The 25,896-nt window shown below is 40.7% G+C and overlaps 1 protein-coding gene across 1 annotated transcript in view; it reads right to left on the bottom strand.

Moving 5' to 3' along the window:
- Positions 1 to 4,133: 4,133 nt before the first annotated feature.
- Positions 4,134 to 25,896, bottom strand: part of Wdhd1 (WD repeat and HMG-box DNA binding protein 1) — a 37,225-nt gene continuing 15,462 nt past the window's right edge. Inside the window, exons 12-25 of the mRNA XM_052191692.1 lie at positions 25,245 to 25,429; positions 23,027 to 23,268; positions 20,043 to 20,180; positions 18,920 to 19,076; positions 15,043 to 15,157; positions 14,306 to 14,437; positions 11,244 to 11,461; positions 11,031 to 11,146; positions 10,631 to 10,684; positions 8,828 to 8,871; positions 8,314 to 8,484; positions 8,040 to 8,167; positions 7,074 to 7,212; positions 4,134 to 5,008 (exon numbers count right to left, since the gene is read on the bottom strand). Of these exons, the coding sequence (XP_052047652.1) occupies positions 4,808 to 5,008; positions 7,074 to 7,212; positions 8,040 to 8,167; positions 8,314 to 8,484; positions 8,828 to 8,871; positions 10,631 to 10,684; positions 11,031 to 11,146; positions 11,244 to 11,461; positions 14,306 to 14,437; positions 15,043 to 15,157; positions 18,920 to 19,076; positions 20,043 to 20,180; positions 23,027 to 23,268; positions 25,245 to 25,429 (2,040 nt within the window). The 3' untranslated portion in view covers positions 4,134 to 4,807. The remainder of the gene's footprint in view (positions 5,009 to 7,073; positions 7,213 to 8,039; positions 8,168 to 8,313; positions 8,485 to 8,827; positions 8,872 to 10,630; positions 10,685 to 11,030; positions 11,147 to 11,243; positions 11,462 to 14,305; positions 14,438 to 15,042; positions 15,158 to 18,919; positions 19,077 to 20,042; positions 20,181 to 23,026; positions 23,269 to 25,244; positions 25,430 to 25,896) is intronic.

The following is a 25,896-nucleotide window of genomic DNA, read 5'->3' as shown; positions in this document are numbered from 1 at the left end:
TGTCAACTTAACAGGCATTAGGGTCATCTGGAAGAAGGACTCTTAACTGAGAAATTACCTTGGTCTGTAAGCAAGTCTGTGGGATATTTTTAAATGATTGATATGGGAAAGACCAACACATTGTGGCTGTGCACTCCTGGGCAGAGAGTCCTGGGCAGCATAAGCAAGCTGAACCAGTCAAGGGGAGCAAGCCAGTAAGTTTTAAGGTCTCTGTTACAGTTCCTGCCTTGAGTTTCCTCACTGCCTTCCCTTCATGGTGTACTAAGTAGAAGGTGTAAAACCAAATAAAGCCTTTGCTCCCCAAGTTGCTTTTTGTCATGATCTTTATCCCAGCCATAGAAATCAAACTAGAGCCGGGCGGTGGTGGCGCACCCCTGTAATCCCAGCACTCTGGGAGGCAGAGGCAGGCGGATTTCTGAGTTCAAAGCCAGCCTGGTCTACAGAGTGAGTTCCAGGACAGCCAGAGAAACCCTGTCTCGAAAAAACCAAATTCAAAAAAAAACAAAAAACAAAAAAACAAAAAACAAAAAAAAATCAAACTAGAGGTTCTTCGGTGCTGTAGCTGTCCCTAAGTTGGGCAATTCCTTATTCATACTATTAATAACCCCAATATTAGTTGGTTCACCAGTTCAGACATAAGTGGAATCATTTCTTTGGTCTGTCACTGGTGTCCTTTCTGGGGTGAAAAGATATGTGTTCACATCCCCCCTTGGAAAGTCCCAACAATGGCAGCTTGCTTTCCAAAGATGCATACATACACCAGTGTGCCAACCCCCCATGCTTCCTCCTGTATGCATTCTTCTGTGTAAAGGAAAGGGCCTAGTGCTTACCCTTTGAACACAATCTGGCAGCAGTGATTTGCTTCTAAGTCATTCTGCTGAGTTCTGAGGCTACAAAAGTGCAAAAGTGGTTCAGTGGCTTAGTTCTGACCTAGGGGGCTTGTCCTTCACCTGAGCCACCAGGCTGTGAGGAAGTTCAAGGTAACCCATGAAGAGCATAAGGAGCAGACAAGATTGATAGACTTTAGTACTATTTATCATCTCTCTCTCTCTCTCTCTCTCTCTCTCTCTCTCTCTCTCTCTCTCTCTCTCTCTCTGGGTTTTTTGGAGACAGCATTTCTCTGTATAGCCCTGGCTGTCCTGAAACTCACTCTGTAGACCAGGCTGGCCTCGAACTCAGAAATCCACCAGCCCAACTCAGAAACCCAAGTGCTGGGATTAAAGGCGTGCACCACCACTGCCTGGCTCATTTATCATGTCTCTAATGGGAGACATGCCTTCAAATAAGTCCAGCTCCTGATGATGCCAAGAAGTGCAGACTAACTGCTGCTGAGTTAGATCCAAATTGCAGACTGGCAAACTCAATTCATACTGTTACTGTTTTAAGAGCCATCCCATATAGGAATCGTTTGTTTTTCAGTCATAGTAATGGAGTAGTTTGGCCTCGCAAATGCCTCCAGAACGACAGGCAGCCGGCTTTAACTTTTTGCTGTGTCCACACTAGCATTTGTGGCTTCGAAAATCTCCCTCCTAACTTTATTACAGTGAAGTTAGTACTACCAGTGTGTGCGGTGAGCATATCTAATCTACCGCGCAGGACACTGAGGTCATTTCATTTAAAAAACAAACAAAAACAAAATCTCTAAAGTTTCTTTTGGGGACAAGAAACTCCAACCAGGAAAGGTGCTTGTTTCCAAGACTGAAGACCTGAAGTCTATTCTTGGGACACATGATAAAAAGGCTGGCTGTAGGGTACAGGTGGCTGTAGGGTACTTCCTGTCCACTGTAGGGTGCTTCCCTCATTTAATGAGGTAATCCCCTACTCCTGCAGTGAAGTGGGTCTCTGTCCTCTGGTTTTCACATGTGTGTGCACACAATGATATGGATGCAGTAAAAAAATGGAAAATGTTTCTTTATAAAGTCCTACACAGACATCAAACCCAGAAACACTGGGAATGGGTTCATTTGTTTTCTTCCCTGTCCATCCTTAGCAGGTGGTCAGTTCTAACACTGAGGCTACTGTAAGGTGGTGAGTTTTCTCTGAACAGTACTTTATAGTTCACATAAATGTACTGAGTGGTCCTGATTATAAACTCAGTTGTAAAGATTATAATGGAAAATCTCTGTCCTTATGCTTAAATGGTTACCCACATAATGCTTTGCAAGCTGACAGTGAGTGTAGAGGTGTAACATGACCTCATCTGAAGGTTTTGCTCTTGGAGAATGAAGTCTAGGGAAACCTCCTGACACATAGTAAGCCCAAAGTGGACAACATCACTAATATCAAGGTAAGGATTCATTTATTATCACTGATATTTTAATACTGCTTTGGTATGATACAACTTTTGAGGAAAAGCAGATTACCTCATATAGCAACGAAGTGGTGTTTCTTGGTTTTAAATTTATGATACATAAATTAGATTAATAAATATTATCAATATATATTATTATCAATAGATATATAAAAGTCTTCCTTCAATAAAATAGTAGATTTTGTTTGTTTGTTTTCAAGACAGAGTAGATTTTTTTAATTTTTTAATTTTTTTTGGTTTTTCCAGACAGGGTTTCTCTATATAGCCCTGGCTGTCCTGGAACTCACTCTGAAGACCAGGCTGGTTTCGAACTCAGAAATCCGCCTGCCTCTGCCTCCCAAGTGCTGGGATTAAAGGCGTGAGCCACCACTGCCTGACAATTTTTATTTTTTAAAGAGCTTTTGTCCATCCCCAGTGATATGAGGTTCCTGAAGATCTAAAATGTAACACTCAAGGGTTATATCCTTAAGAAATACACTTTGTTCAAAAAGTGAATTGAGAAAATACACATATATACAGAAGCCTTCTCAAAATATTATAAAACTTTACTGCAAGGTTGTTATCAAAAATAGTTCATATGTATACAGAATCAGACCTCATAAAGGAGCCAGATGGAGTCAGCAATAGCATAGTGCAGATAACTAACCTTTGTTTAAAAACTTGTCATTTCTATCATAACCCTGCATGTTGGGGATTGGTTCTAATGCTCTGATTTAATTGGGAACCTATGGCTCCATACGCTGAAGGTCCTTGTCCCCAATTGGTTTTTGATCAATTAATAAAGATGCCAGTGGCTACTGGCTGGGAGACAGGGCAGACCTTTAGATTTGTGTGGGCTAAGAACTGAAAAAAAGGATGCAGAGAACTGCCCATACTTTGGGGAGAAGGATGGGATGTAAGAGCTGAAGGAGAGAAAGCCAACCAGCCATGTGAGAATTTGGGTGGGTGGCCACTTCCCCGATTGAGCCTTGCACCTTGGGTAGCAGGGGAAGGTTTAGGAGTGCCCAGCCTTTGAACAAGCCAAGGCATTTTAAAATTAGCTGGTACACACCAGCGTGTGTGTGTGTGTGTGTGTGTGTGTGTGTGTGTGTGTGTGTGTGTGTCTTCCATTCTCGAATCCAAAGCAAAAAGCAGTGTAGCTAAAATTACTACTGCACCTTTGGCACTATTAATCATTTTACAGAGAGTGAAGGCTAGACCATGCCCACTGTTATTCAACTGGAAAGTACTTAGTGGGTCTTCAAGTTTGGAAGTCTGGCTTTGGAGTCTGTACTTCAACGCTGTGTTGTAACATCTCTCAGTATAAGCTCTGATTTTAAAAAGCAGAAGTGTATCTTTCCAACCTTAATTACTGTGGAGTAATAACTAAGATTTAGCTCCTGTACATCTAAATTTTCAACTTATTTTCAACTTATTTTGTCCCTTTCAATGTATAAACTACCCCTGGTTGTGAGTCACCTCATCACTATTTGCACCCATCTCTCTCTCTCTCTCTCTCTCTCTCTCTCTCTCTCTCTCTCTCTCTCTCTCTCTCTCTCTCTCTCACACACACACACACACACACACACCAAATAGGCAAAATGCACAAAACACACTGTGGCTTTGTAAAGAGCAGTTAGACAGTTCCCTTTCCTCTAACTCCGTCTTATCAGGCCTTCAGAGGCTCACTCAGCAGCACTGCTGCTGCTGATAAGAAGGGCATCACCCATCAGCACTGATGTGCACAGCCACAATCTCAAAGTAAGGCCCGCAGCCTTTCTCTACCTTACAAGTGATGTGAAGAGTGTGGACATATGATGCTAAAACCATAGCAAGACAAATATGCAAAAGAGAAAGTTTTATTTATTCAAAAGACCCAGTCTATACAAACATACAAAAAGTAATGTGTGAAAAATGTCCCCAAACACATAAAATAACATATCTCATTTACAAGATTATTTACACGTTGGGGCCCATATTAAAAGCCATGGGCCTGAGGTCAAGTTGACAAGGGAGTAATCTATCATATCTAACTTGGGAAGTCGATAACCATGGCACTTCTACTACAAAAAACCCAAACAAAGGCAGGGAAGCCCTAGAAGTTATTGCAATATGTAGCAGTCTTAAGACTAAAGCTTTCAGTAATTTTTAAAGATAATGGCTTCCACGGGGACATAATGGTGTGCATGGTAATAACTGCCATCAGGACACTTCTGTTCATGGACGGCAGAGTAATCCCCGCAGACAGCTCTTAGATGCAATGTTCCTGACACAGGAAAATCACTACTTTTTTTGCTTTGTTTTGTGGCAGTAAGGACGAAACCCAGGGCCTGTGCACGCTAGGCAAGCACTCCACCACTGAGCTGCACACCCTGCCCCCTACACTGCCTTATGAAAGAAAGCAGAGCTGTCTCTAAACACACAGGAGTATAATAATATATTCCCTAAAGGTTAAAGAAGTCCAGAATCCACCAGGAGCTGAAGCCAAGTTTCATTATATCCTGACACTTTCTCCCTTTATTCCTGCTTAAATGCAAAAGCTGACAATTTCTGATTAGTCGAAAGATTTAATGCCTTTGGCTTCTTAGAAAGATCCAGATTCTCCTTTGCTGATTCTCCCTGGTTCTCTGTCTCACAGGTCTCACTGGCCACACGTTTTCGCTTCTTTACTTCAGCGCCATCGCTGGCAGTTTCTCCCTTGGCCTTGTTAGTCCATGCCTTTGAAAAACAGTGGGTGAGAGGTAAAGAGATTTTTATGCACGAATCAGAAAAGAATTAAAATGGTCGGGGGCTGGAGAGATGCCTCATCGGTTAAGAGCATTGACTGTTCTTCTGAAGGTCCTGAGTTTAAATCCCAGCAAAAACATGGTGGCTCACAACCATCTATAAAGAGATATCACGCCCTCTTCTGGTACGGCTGAAGATAGCTACAGTGTACTAAGATATAATAATAAATAAAGCTTTAGGCCAAAGCAAGTGGGGCTGAGCCAGAGTGAATTGGGCCAACCAGAGTGAGTGGGGTCGACCAGAGCGAGCAGAGGTCTTGAATTCAAATTCCCAGCAATCACATGATGGCTCACAGCCATCAGTACAGCTGCAGTGTACTCATATACATAAACATAAATAAATAAATCTTTAAAAAAAGAATGAAAATGGTTTACTTACTTTCATGGGTAATGTTATGTTCTTGTATACAGAACAGTAATTAGCATTTGAAAATTTAACTTTATTATTAAAAAAGTTCTAATGGTTAACAAATTTAGATTTCATATTCTTTGGAAATAGTTGGAAAGTAACCATCTAAAGAAAAGATAGGTATCCATAATATTTAAGCAACTTTGAAAATTCAATAGCAAATCCCCAAACAATCAGGTTAAAAATAAAAAATAAATTTGAAAGCTATTCTCAATATACACACAGATGGTCCATGGGTCCATGGAAAGGCTCAGCATCTCTAACCACCAGGCTGCAAAGCAAACTCACTAAGGTAATGTCCATGTGGCTATGGTGAGGAACACTTGTAATTTTTGACTCTCAGGAGGCTGAGACAGGATTGTCAAAAGTTCAAAGGCAGTCAGCTATTTAATTAGATCCTGTCTCAAAACAACTATCATATGTACTTGGGGTTTGAGGGGTGAACCATAGAAGAGAATATTGTCCTTGGGCACCAAGGACACACACATGGTGCACATATATACATGCGGCCAAATACACATGCATGGACAATTTTTTTTTAAATTAAAACAAAACACAATCAACAACTAGGCTCAACACTGTAACCTCAGTACATGGGGGTCAGGCAGAGGCAGGAGGATTGCCCAATGTTTGAGGCCAGCCTTTTTTTACATAGTGAGTTCTAAGTCAATCAGGGCTACAGAGCAAGGCCCCATCACAAACACAACAATCCCCAAAGTCACAATCATGGGATGAGAATACAGCAGGAGACTGCTTGTCTAGCATTCACAATGCCCTACATTCTATACACAGACATATAAAACTCCCCCAAATTAAACATACAATCACAAGTTTTGTTAAGTCTTTCATAATAAATTCATTCATGTAAATTTGTACAGAAACACAAAAATGCTATAAATAAATAAATAAATAAATAAATAAATAAATAAATAAATAAATAAAAAAAACACTAAATGAGGCTAGAAGTGGTTAGCCCAGTTTCTAGCTTCTGGATCACATAATACCCCATTACTCCTAACACCCAATCCATCAAAGCCTCCCTACACTGGGAGGTGACTACCCTGGACAATGAGGAAAGGAAGTCTGAGGTTTAACTGGCATATTGCCTACATTCCTTTCCCTTTCTCCCCAAACATGACAGAGGTTAGCCAGCTACCCATCCTAATTTTTGTATGAAAGGCTGGACTGAAGCACCAAAGTTTGCCAACCAAAGAAATTATTGTCGTGTAAGTAAAAGCATTAATTTTTTTCTACTTTCATGGACTTGATAGTAGTTTAAAATATAAGTTAAATTCCCCCCCCCTTTTTTTATTTCAGATCATAACTAAAGCATCTTTTATTTGGGGGCAGACAGCAGACAGCCGGTCCCTAAGGACACACAGTTTACACGCAGCTGGCTTCTAAAACCACCTATAGGTACTCAATAACAACCACAAGTTAATTTTGTCAAAACTCATCCACCTCGAATTTCCTCTTCAACCATGACTTTTTTGTTGTATTCACTTTTCCAAAGACAAAGGCATACCTATAAGACCTTTTTAACCCTGGGAGGCCCACCAAGATCTCATCTCAGCACACCAATCCTTACCCTCCTCTCTTCAGCAGACAACACTCTAAAGCGTATCATCCCCTCTTTGATTATGTCTGCTTCATCTGAGATGTCAGGGTTGTCAGACAAAATATGACTTCTATTTTCTTCCAGCCACATCTGGAACCCAGTCTTTGGCCTAAAGTAATAATATGAAAAAATTTACACTGAATATAGTATTTAAAGTGTCATGTGACATTTCAAATTAGTAGTTAACCATCAGCTTTTCAATACTCATACAAAGTAAGGGAAACCCAACGATACTAGCTAATAATATATGAGCTAATAGCATTACCGCCAACAGCCTGGAGACTGCAGGCTCAGCGTGCTGGAGAAGGATCACTCAGCCTTACACCTACCAGTGTAGAGACACGAACCCTGCAGTTTCAGCTCTTGTGTGTTTACAGGTTCAAGATCTCCAGCCTCTCGGAGTCCCTCCCCCCGGCTGTCATTCACAGGCTCTTGCCATTCAGCAAGCAGCTCTGTGAAGCCTGGCTGACCTCTCTTCGGCCCTTCCCATCACCTCACCCCACTCACTGCTGACCCAGGTTGTCCTGCACCATTATTTGGGAATGCCTGGCCAAAGCACACTTGTAGAACTGACTCGATTCTATTATACCTTCTGCACAAACTGTGTTTAGGTCATCAGAAGGCTTAATGAAAACAACCAAGTTTCTGAGCACTCGCTACCATGCTTCATATGTATTGTTTAGTCCACCTGCCTCCTACCATTCAGAAGCGGGATAGAGCCTGAATGAATGACACAAGTATTTACAATTAAAATTTTATTTTTAATTAATTTTGAATAGGGTCTCACTATGTAGCTCCAGCTGTCCTGGTACTCACTTTGTAGAGCAGGCTGACCTTAAACTCAAAGAGAGCCTCTGCCTTTAGGTGCTGGGATTAAAGGCGTGTTGGCACGCGGCTGGGACGCTGCATCTCCAGCACAAAGGTCTACACACTCACCGTTGGTTTTCAGAGTTTTGAAGGCACACAGCTGGAGTTTCAGATGACGAACTTTTAGGATTTTCTTTTACTTCCTCAGTCTTATCAGCCTGTGAAGTTCTTTTCTGGAAATAGGATGCTGCAGATGCCTATGAAAACAAACAGATGTGTGAGTCTGGCTTCAAAAATACAAATATTTAAAAGGGGGGTTCTGGGCTTCACCGGGGCGGATGGAGTGCACTCCCTTGCTACATAGCCAGTGACAACCAGGCACTCCGTCACCCCAGCACGGTACCTGCTTAGCCCTGGGCTTGGGCATCAGAGGCTTTATAACTGGAGATTTTTCATTATTTGCTACTCGATTAAAAGAAGTGGACTTCCTGGATGATTTGCTCATACTGTCTAAAATATTAGCTGAGCGTGTTGAATTCACTGATGTGGCTGGTTCTTTGGAATTGACTACTACCTAAAGAGAAGAAAATATTATATGTGAAGAAGAAAACAACTCCATTGTGGTATCCCTGTTGGAAATGAATTCATAGAATACAACCCAAATTGAGTCTGAAACAAGTTCTCTTAAATACCACATCCCAAGGACAGACAGGGAGAACCTCTCAAGTCCTCAGCACTGGGTAGTCAGAACTAAGTAGGACACAGGTGCTGAGATCACATGGGAATGAATGGCTTGCAACTTCCCCTTCGCCTTCACAGTGACTTGTCTTTAATACCCCCAAGTCTAAGGACGTCATCTGGTCACCTGGAAACATCTTAGTATGGATAATTTTCAAACAGAAAATACTACTGGTTACCTTGAAGGGGTTTACCCGTCCTTGGCTGTTAGAGAAAACTGCACCTATTACAAGAAGAAAACTCAATAGTGGTTTTGTTTTGTTTCTTTTATTAGATATTTTCTTTATTTACATTTCAAATGTTTTCCCCTTTCCAGGTCTCCCCTCTGGAAACCCCCCTCCCCTCCCCCCTCCCTCTATGAGGGTGCTCCCCTACCCATCCACCCACTCCTGCCTTCCCACTTGGCATTCCCCTACACTGGAGCATCAAACCCCCTCAGGCCCAAGGGCCACTCCTCCCACTGATAACCATCGGGTTTTGTTTTGTTTTTTTTTTTTTTAAATCAAGACAACTGACATTCACAATACTAAATAGAATATTTTAACTTGTATGATATGAAAACAAAGTGAGATAGAGTCTCACTATGTACATGTAACTGGCCTGGGACTGCTATATAAACCAGGCTAGCTTCAAACTTACAAAGATTCTCTTGTCTCTGCCTCTCTAGTGCTAGTATTAAAGGTGTGTCCTTGCACACCTAGCACCATGTAACTTGAAAACAAATACATATGATCTCTTTTCTTCTTCCAAGCCATAATAATATTAAATGCGAACTGTCCCAACTTGATGCTGTGAAACAAACCAGTGTGTAGACTGCTTCTCCCCTTGACCATGACACAGTGGTGCTAAGGTTAGTAATGTCCACAATGTGGACGCGCATGCCCATCTTGTCAAGGAAACACCTACGATTCCTCTCCCCACCGTCTGATTACCCTCTTCATTCACCTGTCTCTCATTTTACAAAGACAAAGCAAGCTCTTTGCACTTCCAGCTTTCCTTACAACCCTACCACACTTTTCAAAGGCCACCAACCTGACTATTATCTCCTCCTTCCCATACATTTCTCCACACTATGGCATGAGGTCTAACCCTCCTACACAACAACTAAAGCTCCCAACCCATTTCTATGTAACCAAACGTGATGGCTACTTCCTGCCCCTCTGAGACCTCTCAATGGCTGTCTATATAGCGGTCCCTTCAATATTTTCTCCTCCCTTGACTTTTTAGACACTACATCCCAGACTTGGCCCTTTCTCTCTGGACCAGTGATCTCTTCCAGTACTTCCTCTCCTCTTGTACTTGATGCTTAAATGCTGGAAATCCCCTCAGCTAGGGCTCCTGCTTCTTCATACTTTACAAACTTTAATGAGTGCTTGCTATGGCATAAACTGTTCTACTTATGCCAACACTTAACATTTATTTTATGAGGTTCTGAAGCAAATGCCTAACTATGTAACCTACTTAGCTAATGGTAATTCATCGGCTTCCCCTATGAACCTGTTTGCTTTTCTCTAGTGTTTGACACTATACTGTTCTTCATTCTGAACCATCTCCCACCTTAGAAACACCAACTCTACCTGTTCTTTCTATTGCCACCACTCAGTCTCACTTGCACTGCTCTGGTAGTCGTATGTCCATTTCCCCTCAGTATCACAGTAATGGCGTTAGTCCTGCTTAGAACCTACAGCAGCCTCCCGGGGATCTTAGAATGGAGACTGCGGTTCTCAACACAGTCTGGAAAATCTGTCCCTTGTATATCCCTCCAGGACCCCACAGAACTGCTCTCTTTGTGCCCTATATTCTCCTTCTGACGTCTCCACACATAGTGTTTCCCTGCTTCTGCTCCCACGCACCACTGCCTTGCAGGCTGATTCATCCTCTCGTCTCTGCTGTCAGCAGTCCATGAGAAAGCCAGCAGGCACCTGTCTTCTGACTGGATTATAGCCACTGCTATAAGCTACAAGCTTATATATATTTCTTACCTGATTTAAGAGCTGGCATATCAGAGGAATTTGCATTTTGGAATAAATTCTGCCCTATAATTAAAATAAATAAGATAATGTAAATGAGGACAATGAAGTCGTCATTGATATTTAACATCTAGACTGCAGAGATACCTTGAAAAAAAAAAAGGGAATTCAATTTCTCTTAGCCGACCAAAATGGAAAAGGCAATACTAACGATAGCTTCCATTTAGTTATGCATTTCTTTAATTACTGTTGTTGGGGTTGGCGCTTCGTGCACATAGTGGTCAGAAGATAACTTTGTAGAGTCAGCTCTCTAGCTTCCCATGTGTTCTGCAGGTGAAGCCCAGCACCGCAGGGCAAGCGCCACCTTCTGCTGAGCCTCTGTCTCTTTCACTGCTTTGAAAACATGTCTCACCGTGGTTATGTGGCTCTGGTTTCTCTTCTGAAACAGTGTCCTCTCTGTCCTCGGCATCTTCTTCAACGTGACTTCTGACCTGTGGCTGACTCCATTCTGTAGTGGTATGACTGTAACTGATGGGTCATAGTATTAGACCATAAGAAACAAACGCAAAGACCAACTTCATGTGCAAAACAGTAAGGAAAATTCAAAAAGTTGATGTTCTTTTACCCAGCATTCAGCTTTTCTCTGAAATCTTCTTCTTTCTCTTCTTCTGACTGGGTTTCTGCCAATTCGGCTGCCTTTTCTGCAGCAAGTTCACTAAGTTTTTGAGCCAATATTAATTTTCGAGAGCGAGAAGCATATTTAATGGCTAAATGCAGGGCATTTTGAGTCATTAGATCAGCAAGTTCCACACAGCGGAATTCCCGTTCCAGTTTACAAGACAGCTAATCAAGGGAGAATCAAAATCAAATCATGTTAAAAGTCAAACTAAAGAAAAGTGTTGGCATTCTGTTTATGCTCCACCCCACAGTTACCTGGCAACAGCAGGTAGGCCTGGCCCACTATAAAGGGCTGCCTGCCCTCCTCTCTCTTGCCTTCTTTTCTTTTTTTTTTTTTTTGGTTTTTTTGGATTTGGTTTTTCGAGACAGGGTTTCTCTGTGTAGCCCCTGGCTGTCCTGGAACTCACTCTGTAGACCAGGCTGGCCTCGAACTCAGAAATCCACCTGCCTCTGTCTCCCAAGTGCTGGGATTACAGGCGTGCGCCACCACCGCTCAGCTCTCTCCTGCCTTCTTGCCTCTTGCTTTCTTGCTCTCTTTTGCTCCCTCTCTCTCCATTCCCCTCCCCCATCTCTTCTCCTGTGCTCAGGGCCGGCCTCTATTTCTCTACTCTCTGCCTTTCTCTGCCTGTACTACCCTCTTAACTCCCCTCCCCAAGCCCTGAATAAATTCTATTCTACACTATACTTTCCTGTGGCTGGTCCCTCTGGGGAAGGGATGCCTCGGTGCATGGGCCTGCTGAGACCTCCCCTTCCCCCATACCTCACCACACCCATAAAACATAGCTTATACTTCTTTATCTTTTTATAAACACATCAAAAAGAAAAGACAAGACTGACATTACCTAATGTTTCTAAAATGCACATCTACAAAATGGAAAAGAATCTTATAATTAATGTGTTGCTTGATCAACAGTATTCCTTAGTGGTTTAAATGAATAAAATAATGGTGCATTTACAAATAGTAGGGTAAATTCAATGCGACATACTTTAGATGTAAAGTGCACAAGTAGGACAGCCATTCAAAACTCATGAAATTCTCCTAACATTTTTTTCTAGTTGCCACTCATCACAACAAGGCAGGGAATTTTAAAAAGTGAATTAAAACAAAAACTAATTACTACTTTACTCAGAACTAGACAACAAATGCTACTAAGCAAATCTGGATAGGAAAAGTAGACATGCTTAAAATTTCATGTTTAATATTGTCTGTGATCTTCAACTACCAGAAATAGCTATACAACTCCTAAATTAACATTTGCACTTTTTATGTCTGTAATATAAAATGAAGAGTGTTCTGGGGAAGGAGGGCTGGCTCAGTGGTTAAGAAAGAAGGGCTATTTAGTAGGCACCAGCACAGCAAACACTGCTCTGGCAGGTCTTGCCCTTCCCACTTCCCCCTTCCTTGCTAAAACATAGATTACATCCAAAAGCTGGGCACAAAAGCCCCATTCCCTTACTTAACTACTTCCTCCTCCATAGGCTGATAACCAAGGTCTAGCTGTCAAAGTATAGAATTCCAGCAATCAGAAGTCCCTTTTGTCACCTAATTTACATGCCCAACCAAAACAAGCCAAATCAACCTAACAGGGGGTTTTTCTTTTTTCCTTAATAAACCACCGTTTGCCTAAGGGCCATGTCTGTCTGTCTCCTATCCAGAGGCAGTCCCTTGTCCTCCCAGGGCAAATATCCCTTCTCCCTCTCCCTTCTTCCTTTTCCTTTCCCCCTCACTCTCTGTCACCTGTCTATGTCTATTTCTTGCCCCTTGTCCCTTTGTGCTGAGAACTTGGTTTTAGGTGTCCTATGCTAATCCCAGTTCTTTCAAAGAACATTTGCTGCTCTCGGAGAGGGCCTAAGTTCTATTCCCAACATCCACACAGTGGCTTCTCACTATCCAGAACTCTACTTCCAGGATACCTAATACCCTCTTCTGACCTCCATGATCACCAGACACACACATGGTACATGTACACACATGCAGACAAATACTCATAAAGTAAAAACAAATCTTAAAAAAGAACAGAAGGAGGAGGAAGGAACATTCATTTAATGCATCTTAGAAAAGAGTCCCTTTTATATTTGGATTGAATTGACAATCCAGCACATGACAACTTGAGCTCAAAATAGTTCTTGCCACTCTGAGGGACACTAGGGGTCTTATGACTCATGGTGCAGGAGCATTTTGTAATTTACACACCTGACCTATGAGGAAGAAGCTCTATACCTTCACCCAAGCCCCCTCAAGATTGCTGGTATTCTCCAGAAGAAGCACTTCTAAGCAGGGTGAAACTCTGACTCAGAGGGCAGCGTCATTCTTGTAGTGGCTAGAATGAATTAACGGTCACTTCCCTCAAAGGTCAACAGTACCAGCCAGGAGAGGACATGGAATTACATTCCTTCCAATGAATAAAGCTTGAGAGGAGGACAACGAACCAGAGAAATGTAGTAAAGAAGTCAGGGCAGCAAACTCAGCCACTGGTAATGTCAAAGGCTGGGAAATCTGAAAGCCTAAGGACGGAGACCTGGAATCTACAACATCCACACCTAAACTCTGCGGCACAGATGAGTGAGAGTCCCACCGATGGCTCTCACTTTTGCAAGTCTCCTGGAGCACTGGCTGGAGCCCAGGGAACAGGTACTGCATGGGAAAAGCTTACTCGCCCACCTACAGCCTTAGCTTATTATAAGGAAGTATTTCAAATATTTTAACTGTAGCATCAAAAGTAAGACAGAAATTTTAAGGGGAAAAAATAAAATTTATGTAACCTAGAAGGTAGAACTTAGTCTTTATTTACATTTATTTACAAATTAGGGCCGGGCATGGTGCTGCCTGCCTTTCCTCACTGAGGAGGCAGAAGCAGGCAGATCTCTTTGAATTCGAGGCCAGCCTGGCTTACAGAGCAAGTTCCAGGATAGTCAGGGGCTACATATAAAAAACCTGTTTCAAAAGAAAAATTTTTTCTCAACCTAAGAAAATAATTAAACTTTAATTTGTCAACGTATTTTACTCACCGCAAGCATTTTCATTAAGAGTTCCTGTTGCTCTTTTACTGCCTGGTTTTTAATGTTCTCCTCATAATCATAACCATTTTTAGCCAAGTAATCAAGGTAGTTGTGAAACAGAACAGAATGCCAAAATTGTTCCTGGAAAATGGATAGAAGGACATAAAACTGAACATCCCCTTAATACTGGGCAAGCGTTAGGTATACCTTAAGATGCCAGCTCTAGAATATTTTCTGAAACCCTCCTTTCTATATATTCTTACTTTACGATTCGAATTTCAATGTGCTAATAATAGCTTGGCTTTATGTTCTATCCTTCAAAAAAAGGTGTTTGTGTCTGTGTACAACATTTTTATTTCCCATATGTTTAGTCCTCGGAGAACTTTGTAAGCCAGTTCTGTAGATGATTTGCTTCCCAACTAGCATAACTAACTGCAAGGTTTCAAATGCCTTTTAAAAACAGGGCCAGGTTTAGAGGATAAGTTTATGGTCTGTGTAGAGGGCTAACCTGACCCTACCAAAGAAGCTCTACACCTGGTGAGGGCCACCCAGTCAAAACCATTTCTTCTGTAGAAAGCCCTGGAAGCTGTGACAGCAACCATATGAGGTAGCCTTGTGATCAAAAGGCCCTACTGCATTAATTAATCATAGTGTAGTAATATCCAACACTGACATTGTGATGATCTAAAATTGTCTGTGTAACAGGTATTTAGTTTTAAATTTAGAGTATTAAGGCATCTACATACCTCCATTTGGCCTTTCTCTGTTGAAGTCTGACAGTAAGGAAGCTTAAAAGATAATATAGCTACAGCAGGTCGTGGAAGGGTGGGAGGAAACCGAGAACCTTTACAAGGGATGCACCTGTCAGTTAAAAAAAAAAAAAGGTCCCACGCTAAAGACTTTACAATATTACAGTATCACAAAAACTGCTAAAATAAAACCTCTTCACAAATTAGGAGCTATGAACAGTAGTAACACTATTCTAACAGGCCTTTGGGTTTGAAACTTTTTATAAAAAGCAATCCTAGTAATATTAAATGCTCACCGGAGACATTAAAAAGCAGCCACACCCACAAATGATGTTCACATGATATACGCCCCTTTGTCATGAGATGTGAACCTTTCCTTTTGGAACATAGGATCTCATTTTCTTCCTTCTCCTTCACAGTTTTATAGAGACAATGGCACAGAGCATGAGAGAGGAGCATGAGTATTTCAGGTGTGAAAATCTGCTGGGTAACCGCCTTGCACTTACTCACAAGCACCAGAATGCTACCTGGTGAATGAAGAAGGCAGAACATGTGCATTCACAGAAAGGAAAAGAGCATGCGTGTGCGCTGCTAACCAAGTGCACTCGGAGGGAAAGAACACGCATGCGTGCTGCTGGGCACTCTGCCTGTAAAGTGACCGGTCTTTTGTTTAACCTCTCCCAACTCAAATACTTGACTGATTTCATCAAAAAGATATGATTGGGATTTTATTAACAGTAACTTTCCAAGTCATTCTACATCAAAACAGGACACTAATATTTCTTATTTTCTTAGCTTTAAGGCTTTTCCTTATGGAGTAATTAGGGATGGGGGTGCAAGGCGCATTTTGACTGCTCATTTAGTAGGGTTAGTCTATGGATGTTTAAACTGTTTGGAGTAGAAAATGTGAAAGGGTGAACCACATTACTAAGGAGGCAAAGTTACTTCAATTGTCTTTCAAACTGGTCACAAAATCTGTTTTGTTATTAGATTAAATGAAAAAATGAAAAAAAAAAACCTGTAGAAAACAGGCCAATGTATAGATTAACCTTCTGTAGTTGCATGGCCAGACTCTACTGTCTCCCTGGTCGACAAACCGAGTTCCACAACAGCAAGAGCCACAGTGAGCCCGTCTCAAAACAAACAAACAAACAAACAAACAAACAACAAAAATCCAGTATTTCCAAAGTCATTTCGTTTTCCCAGCAATTCTGAGATGGGTCCTTTCTGTCCTGAGGTTGAGGAGAAGGCACAAAGTCTAAACAGCAGGACTTGACTACACAGCAGGCAGTATGACTCGGGCTTTGAGCTGTGGACCTCAGGGCCTTTCAGAGTAACACAACCCACACTATCTTTACCACCAAGAGCAAGCAGAAGCCTAGAGAAGTTCTAATGACCTTTCCCAAGCCAGGGCAGATAAGTTTCATTAAACACAGCAGCCGACTACTGAAGAAAGTTGTAGGCTTCCTTCCCTGGTCTTTAGATATCTCTAGCCACACAAAGGAAATCAGTCATCTCTACGTGCACATAATAAACAGTACAACACAGACAGGCATTGGGGTGCAGTCTCCCCACTCGGGAGGCTGAGGCATAAGATCATGGATCTGAAGTCAGCCAGACTCAAACCCTTAAGCTCTCAAAAGGAAACGGAAGAAGCAATGACTAAGTAGCAGTTTCCAACCTCTGAAAAAAAAAACTTTATTTATTTGAAGAAAACTAAGAAAAGCATGAAAATAACCCTATTCAATGCACAAAACTAAGTACAATTTTATTTTCATCTTCCCTTTCTGTTTCTGAGCCATAGTCACAGTGGATAGACCAGGCTGGCCTCATGGTCCCAGTTCTCCAATTCCACCACACGTGGTAGAAATTCATTTTCATAAGCACACTTTTAGTGCGCCCCCCCCCCCTTCCCCTGGTTTTCTAAGACAAACTTTCTCTGTGTAGCTCTGACTATCCACTCTGTAGACCAGGCCAGCCCCAGACTCAAGATGTGTGCACCATCACTACCCGGTTTTGTTTGTTTATTTTTGAGATTTATTTATTTCTGTGTATATAAGTATCATGTGTACCACATCCATGCCTCAAACCCATTAAGTTTAGAAGAGAATCCCCTGGAATTGGAGGATGTGAGCCACTATGTGAGTACTGGGAATCAAATCCAGATCCTCTGTAAAAGCAACAAGTGGTCTCAATTGCTGAGCCATTTCCCCAGACCCCATAAGCAGACTTCTTAGCATCTCAGTGTTTCAAATATATACTGTGTAAGACTACCATAAGTGTGGTAGCACAAACATTCTAGCATTCAGGGACGTGGAGATCAGAGTTCAAGGTTATTCCTTATTACAAACTTGAGTTTAGCCCAGATTAGGCTATATTAGACTCAATTTCAAGAAACTCAAAATAATTTTTTAAATTAAAAAGTTATTTTTAACTTTGAATACATCCTGAGTGTGGATCTGTGCACGTATGTAAGGTGCCCACAGTGGCTAGAAAACTGCACTGGCTCCAGTAGAGCTAAAGCCACAGTGTGAACTGCACAACTTTAATCCTGGTACTTGGAGGGCAAAACTGATGGATCTCTGAGTTTGAGGGCAGCCTAGTCTACATATTAGACAGTCTCAAATAATAAGATAAAAACACTTAATAGCAAAGTGAGTCATCTTGAGTAAGCACTAGAGAGGGTTCATGGGTTCAAACTATATAATTCAACTATTGATGTAATAGGAATTCTTTAGTTCAAACTATTAAATAACTTGATTTCTAGAATTAGAAATAAAAGAAATTTTATAAATAAGGAAATTTAATAAAGACAGCTATATATCCTAACACTGATTAAGAAGTTAACTAATTTAGTCTCAAAAACAAAATAGAACAAAATAGAACAAAACCCAGGGTCTCATTATATAACCCTGGCTGAGCCGGGTGGTGGTGGCGCACACCTGTAATCCCAGCCTGTAATCCCAGCACTCTGGGAGGCAGAGGCAGGTGGATTTCTGAGTTCGAGGCCAGCCTGGTCTACAGAGTGAGCTCCAGGACAGTCAGGGCTATACAGATAAACCCTGTCTGGGGGTGGGGGGGAGGGGACCAAATCCAACCCTGGCTGACCCACAACTTACTTTGAAGACTACACTGACCTCAAACACAGAGACCCATCAACTCCTGCCTTCTAAGTGCTGTGCCACCACATGCAAAAGGTTTTTCTTTAAAAAATAAAAATAATGTTTCACCCTGTACTGTAGAAAGAATTCAGGACTACCTGCATGTTAAGCAAGCACTACCACTAGGCCATATCCCCAGCCAACCAATATAGTTTATAATACCAAATATATTAACAATGGAATTCTGCAGATTCTATAAAGGCAAACATGGAAATAAGCATTAAAACGTTTATGGCTTTCTACTAAATCCAATTTTGCATTATCTAAAACAAGACTGTATTTTCTCTCCTCAAATCCCCATATGCCGACTACCACCTCCCCAAACATTCCTGTTCCTGTCTTATAATCTGCCTAGAGATGTCTAGAATACAGGAATTTCTACTCCTTTTTCTGTCTCTGCAGATACCCATTCTGGATATTTTCATAAGTGCAATCATACAATGTGTAGTCTCTGATTTCTTTTACTATTCGACGTTTCAAGGTTCATTTGCTTTATAAGCATGTGTCAGTACTTTATACCTGTCCACAGCCCAATAATACAGATAGACCACATTTTAATTTTCCCTTCACCAGTTGGCAGAAGATGAAAAGCAAATAAATATAGGCATAGAGTCTCATACAAAGAGGAATCTGGAGCCAGGCATACTGTAGGAGATCTTATCCCAACCTCTGGCCCTAAATCAGCCGACTTTCTACACTTTGTGATGGCCCACCTCAGCTGCTGGGGGTTTTCATGGACACCAACCACCCAGTAGTGGTCCGACTTTCCTTTGCAGTGCTCTCTCAGGTTACAAACAGGAGTCCATGTATTCCCGAGCCCTCTGTTAAGCATGCGAACACAGCCTTCGGAATCCACGTAACAGGGAGTACCTAAACACCCAGAACAAGAAAATCAACTGAAAGGTACTATTAAATAAACCTTTCAAAAATATATACCAAGGATTCAACTTTAATTTCAAAAGCTAAAGTTGGGGGAGGTAACTCAGAGTTGCTTTCTGTAAAATTCATTTCCACCGAGACCGAAATGAAGAAAATACTCTGAATCTGACTTAAATTTCCTAAAAGCACGTGTACACACACACACACACACACACACACACACACACACACACACACACACACACACAGAGTTTCAGTGAAAGTTATGTCCCCTGCTGGAATATAACAGTAATTTTTTTTCTTTTTTTCTTTCTTTTTTTTGGTTTTTCGAGACAGGATTTCTCTGGGTAGCTCTGGCTGTCCTGGAACTCACTATGTAGGCCAGGCTGGCCTCGAACTCAGAAATCTGCCTGCCTCTGCCTCTGCCTCCCAGAGTGCTGGGATTAAAGGTGTGCGCCACCACCGCTTGGCTAGAAAGTTCTTAACATGTATAGAATTAACTGGAAAAGACTTGTTTATTAGTGATTTATATCTCTCCATTGCTATATAATGAAAAGTATTAGCAAAGTCTATTTTTAAGGCTGGAGAAGGGGCTCAGTGGTTAAGCGCACTTGCCATTCCTACAGAGGACTATAGTTTAGTTTCCAGGACACACAGAGGCGGCTCACAACCACCTGTTAACTACATTCCAGGGGAATCCAATGTCCTCTTCTGGACTCTCGGACACATACATCCACATAATTAAATAAAATATAAGAAAAATAAAATTTTCTATATAAGCTTTCTCACCAGAATTATCATGAATAGTGAAATAACCATTATTCTACCTAACAACTAAAGTTTTGATCCATATTAAAATTAAAATTTTAAATACAGAATATTTTTATATCAATTAAGACTAAGATAAATTATTTTCTTGGAATATGTCTTTAATATAAAGAAGGAAAATCATCTTGCCTTCAGCAGAAAACCCCAGCCATGTGAGGTAGGATTTCCTTGTAAGAGGAAGAGGGTCACCATGCAAAACCTGTGTTTTCTTTCGCCCCAGCTCTAGCAGTTGAACTCCAAGGCACTGATCTCCATCGAACCCTGTACCTAGAGAAATGTACGTATGCGTCAGGCACCAAAGGTTACTCAGCCATAACAAGTCTAAATTATTTCTTGTGCATTACTTTTGTGACACTTTTTTTTGGGGGGGGGGGAGGAATGTCTTGAGACAGAACTTCTCTAAGTCGCCCTGTTTTTCCTAGGATTCAATTCGTAGACCAGGAATCTGAGATCCCCCTGCCTCTGTTTCCCAAGTGCCAGGATTAAAGTCATGTAGTACCACAGCCCATGACACATTCTTAAAACAGCACCATTTTTATGGTTAACCCATATGAGCAATCTTTCTGATACATTAGAAGCAGAATAACATATTACATTGAACATTTCTGGAGACCAGTTGGTACCATTACCCTGTTATGATCCTGGTCTAAAGGGAACTGAGCAGCATAAGTCCACTACTTTCTGCTTCTTGACTGTGAATGTAATAAAGACCAGCTAGTTTAATAAGCCCAGCTGCCTTCACATCCCCACAATGGACTGTGCCAGAATAAACCCTTCACCTTCTGGTTGGCTATATCAGGTGCTATGGAGACAGGGTTTCTCTGCAGAGCCTTGGCTGTTCTGGGAACAGCAGACCAAACTGGTTCTGAACTCTGTCTCCTGAGTGTTGGGTTTAAAGGCTAGTGCTGCCACCACCTGGACCAATGCTTCACAACAGAAAGAGAAACTAAAACAGGGCCATTCAGAAATGGTTGAACACTTTTTCGTAATCCCAACCCAAAATTCATTCACCATGTTTTATGAGATTAAAATAGGAAGTTTTACCATCAAGCATCTTGACACAGTCCAATCCATATTTGATTCTTACTTGCTGAGGAATGATGTAGGAAAACATTGTCTGGTTCCAATAATTAAATCAGTATGTTTCTGTAAGAGCAGAAGACTTCCCATGTACAGTAAACACACTGTGCTCATAGCACACACATTTTAGTCAAGCCGCTTCGGGTGGCACTCCTCGGTACTCAGTGGTGGAATGGCAGGCACAGTTCCAAGTGTGCATTTGGGCACTCGGAACCCAGGCTTGCAGTGAAGTTCACAACAGAGACAAACTGCTACAAACACTACAGACTCGGTGCACACTTAACTTTTAATTAATTTATGGTTGCATTTAGAAGGCTTTTACTGTTGCTAATTTTTGTTTGTGACCCATATAACCTCATATGAACTCATATTTAAAAAGATGGATGCAATGAAAAGTGGAACAGCTAGCAGAAAGGTCCTAAGACAGATATAAGATAAGTGCTCCCAGGACAGAATGGCCAGTGAGACAATGGTGAGGCATGAAGTTGGAGAAAGAGATGAAGTTCGGACCCCGCTGGACCAGTAAAACGCCTCGTTATGGCAAGTAGTTTGACTGTTATGCTAAAAATGAAGTCAGAGAAATTTAAGCAGAAAAGAGAGATGATCTAGGCTTTTAAAAGATTGTCCAGGCAACTATGCAGATACACCGTAACACGCCTAATGGAGGCTACTAGAACCAGCACTGCAACATGACATGGCTGGGTGTTAGTTTATGAAATGAAACAAGGCCGACTTGGAATGGGCTACTCCACAGAACAAAACAACATGTGATGGGAGTTCATGTGGCTTATAGTTGTATGGCTGACCATTTGCTAATATGAACTGTTAATAGACTAATTACCGAGGTGACCAAACTATTAAAAAGAAAATTTGGGGGAAAATGTAAATGAGTTCAAAAGACCAGTTAAAACCTAACACACAGATTTCCAATGAGTGACTGAATATGAAACTCCAGAGACATGGTTATGACAGGGCTGGTATACCAATTTAGAAGACACAGACATACATATTTAAAAGCACATTTTAAAACAAAAATCCCTTAAAGAAGTTTGTCAAACTGTTTTGAGGTGTCTTTTTTGATTTTTTTTGTTCTGAGACAAGATCTCACCTTATAGTTCTGACTGACCTGAAACTTTTCTATAGACTAGAGTGGCCTTGAAAGCAGATCTGTCTCTCCCTCCTAAGTGCTGGGATTAAAGGTGTGCATTACCACATCTGGCTTTCAAATCGTATTTTTGACACAAGTCATGATTACCAATTTGGAGTTGCAAGCAACAATTTTAAAAGGAGAAATCAAAGAGTACACATTGTCCATGACACCTTTGTTTCAGTTACACTTGCAGAGTTGTACAAAACAGCAATGAAAAAAATCTATTCTTTTGTAGCTACGCTGTCAAACAGACTGCAAGGTTGTAAGGTTCCGACCTTCAGAGAGACCCAGGGAAGACGAGGCTAATTACAACCAAAAGCAATCACAGGAGAAGCCAATGGAGAAAAAGAGTTGACAGGGAGCAAAATAGTTAAACAAGAATGTCATATAAGCCAAGAGAGGATAGCACTTTCCCCCAGAGTGTTTAAAATAAACAAACAAATAACCTTGATCACTAACCCTGCCACGGTGTTAACAGACAGGTGGGGAATGAAGACAGAAGCAAGGAAAAGGAGTCCCAACCTCTCAAAGTCACTCTTAGTTGGTCTGGTCCTTTGCACTAGAACTTGTACGTTATTTCTGAAGTATTTAAACTGAACAATGTACTTGCCAAAAGATAAACTTTACACAAGCAAATAACCGAATTCCCTCAGTAGTAGTTTATACAGTGGAGCATACTTCTTTTATCTTGCTTACCAATATCGCAACATTTTCTAAAGTCAAAGACTACACTGATGAAAATACTTAGTAGATGCAAAAAGAGGTATACAATCCAAAACAAAATGAGGTACAACAACAACAAAAATTCAAGTATTTTCATTTTACCAATGTTAACTTAAGGCAAGTTAAGATACCATACTATAGAAGACAAGGAAAAACCTACCTCTATGATAAACAATGCAGAGCTGTTCTCCATGTCCCGCCATTGATACCACAGGTCCAGGAAGGCAGAAGACTTCTTTCTGAACACCTCCGATAGTGAACAATCGAAGGAGCGAGGCAGTGGTGGCAGCAGCGGCCCACCCCAGACCGAGACATATGGCTTCGATATCCTCATTCTGAGGCATATCAACCATCCACTCCTTGCTTGAGTCCCAAGAGCTGAAGTGCAAGCAGTGAAGTTTGCTAAAAAAAAAATAAAACAAGACAGAAATGAACAAATTTCTATGTGATCTTCTTTCCCTTCCCTGACATAAGATTTCTCTGTGTAGCCCTGGCTGTCCTAGAACTTGCTTTGAAGAGCAGGCTGACCTAGAACTCAGAGATCCACCTGTCTGTCTCCTGAGTGCTGGGATTAAAGGGTGAGCCCCCGTGGCTATCTGTGATAGTTTTATATATAACTAATCATGTTAAGAAAGTTTGTTTCTCTATTTTATTATAACTGTTTTTAAAGAAAATAATTATGAAATCATTTGGGATGTGCATGTCTAGTACCAGGGATACAACCATTGCCTTGAAGGTGATAACCAAAACACTATGACATCCCAAGCCCATGAAATAAATTTAAAATGATCTACATTGAGATTTTTAAAGAGTGTTTGAAAATATAAGAATATATCTATAACATAATATTAAATGGAAAACTGGAGGTAAAGTTTATAAAGTGTTTCCATACCATAAGTGCACACAAAATAACAACCAAGACTTGTGCTGGGCTTCGGTGAGCTTAGCTCAACGCCCCCAGCTGAGCTGTTTGCACAGGGAACATCCTGCGGCTTAGCTTGATTCCTGTTTTCCCGCCGGGTGTGATAGGGACCACCCTGGCACCTGACCTATGTCTATAATTGTTTTTTCCCATTGTTCTTCCTGGCCTCTAGTATATATTGCTGGTCCCTCAGTAAAGCTTTGGCATTCTCCTTACTGAATGACCCAAGTCTGTGTTTTCTGTCAATCCCCCAGGCCTACTACCTGGCAGCTCTGCTGCTGTCAGACTTGAAAAAGATACAAAGTATCAAAACCTTAAGCAACAATTTGCCATTTAAAAAAAAAAAAAGGAATTAACATGAAAGCCCAAAAGGATAAAGAAAAAACAATCATTCTAAGGAAAGCAAAAAGGATAACCATCATCAAACCATATAAACTAGTTCACAATCCACTAAACAAAGAGAAAAACTTGACAAATATTACATTTTCATGTTATCTTCCTTTGAAAATTTTCTTTTTCAAATAAAGATTTCAAATCTAACATATGGCAAAGAAAACAAAACAAAACCCAACAAACAAACAAAACCTGAGGCCAGCAGTTAACCAAGACTAGGACTGAATTAATTACAAAAAATAAAAAAGTTTTTCAGATGATAAAATATATTCTAAACTTTATAGTATATACAAATCTGTCAACTCATCAAACTAAAGAATGGTTACACTTTATTATATATAAATTATACTACAATAAACTAAATTTAAAGGAGGATTCATAGAGACAAATGTCAAAATGGATAGATACCAAACTATTAACTCTTTGTTTATTTGTTTGTTTTGAGACAGAGGGTTTCCTTATAGCCCTGGCTGTCCTGGAACTCACTTTGTATAGAGATGGTCTTTGAACTCACAAAGATCCCCCTGCTCTGCCTCCCAAGTGCTGGGATTAAAGGAGTGCATCACCACTGCCTGGCTCAAACTATTAATTCTAAAAGAATTCTAAAGGGGATTTTTCTCTAGGGAATGGAGGGAACTTTCATTTTCTGAGTGCTTTATGAATGAGTGGTCTATTTATAATTGTAATAACTATTGTCACGATATAAAATATAGTCTCATCTCTTTTGTGTTATAAATTATATCCTATCTTTTTTTTTTTCCAAGACAGGATTTCTCTGTGTATCCCTGGCTGTCCTGGAACTTACTCTGTAGACCAGGCTGTCCTCGAACTCAGAAATCTGCCTGCCTCTTCCTCCCAAGTGCTGGGATTAAAGGCATGTGCCATCACCACCCGGGCTATCCTATCATTTTCATATGCAGAAGACACAATGAGGAGACAACTAGAGCAAAACATATTGTGAGGTGTACTGGTGTTTACAGCCAATTCTAGTTTCTGATATTCCATACTATAAATTATACAATTTGATCTAAAAGTTCAATAATGCCAGATTCTCCCTATTTACCTTGCTAATTCATCAGCACTTTCGCATGCCAACAAAATAGCTTCATGGGAAAGAGTTCCCATTGTGTAATTGAAAGCATTCGACAGATGCGTTGCATGATGGATAGAGGTATCATGGAACTCCACGTCTATGGCACTGTCTTGATCGTCATTATAGCAGCGAATAATCCCAACAGAGTTCCACACCTACAAGTACATAAGAACAAGTAAGAAAAACAGAAACTCCTAAGACTATATATACTACAAGACACAGGCTCACACACTATAACTTAGTCTGTACCTAAAGTTACCATATTCTATCTAAGTCAGCATAGCTTTAAGAAGCAATAGCAATAGTAGAGGTTCAATGACTATTATTTCCTTTATAAAAAGTCACATAATTAATTAACAAGTGGAATGTTTAACATTTTAAAAATTACATTAGTAATATAATGAAGTATTTATAACTGGCCTTTCAATAACTAAAACATTAAATTCTTCCAAATACCTCAAAGATGCTACACAAAAATGTAAATGACAACAGATTTATTTTTCTGTTCAGGTAACTGGTTTGTCATAAGATAAATATATAAATTATAAAACATTAGTAATATTTGGAAAGATTAATTTCCACTGATGTACACTATAGACTCACACTCAAGCCTTGTCTGTCT

Source organism: Apodemus sylvaticus, chromosome 8 (assembly GCF_947179515.1).
Source record: "Apodemus sylvaticus chromosome 8, mApoSyl1.1, whole genome shotgun sequence".
NCBI lineage: Eukaryota > Metazoa > Chordata > Mammalia > Rodentia > Muridae > Apodemus > Apodemus sylvaticus.
The sequence above is the reverse complement of the archived record's forward strand: the minus strand, read 5'-3'. Positions and strand labels throughout refer to the sequence as shown.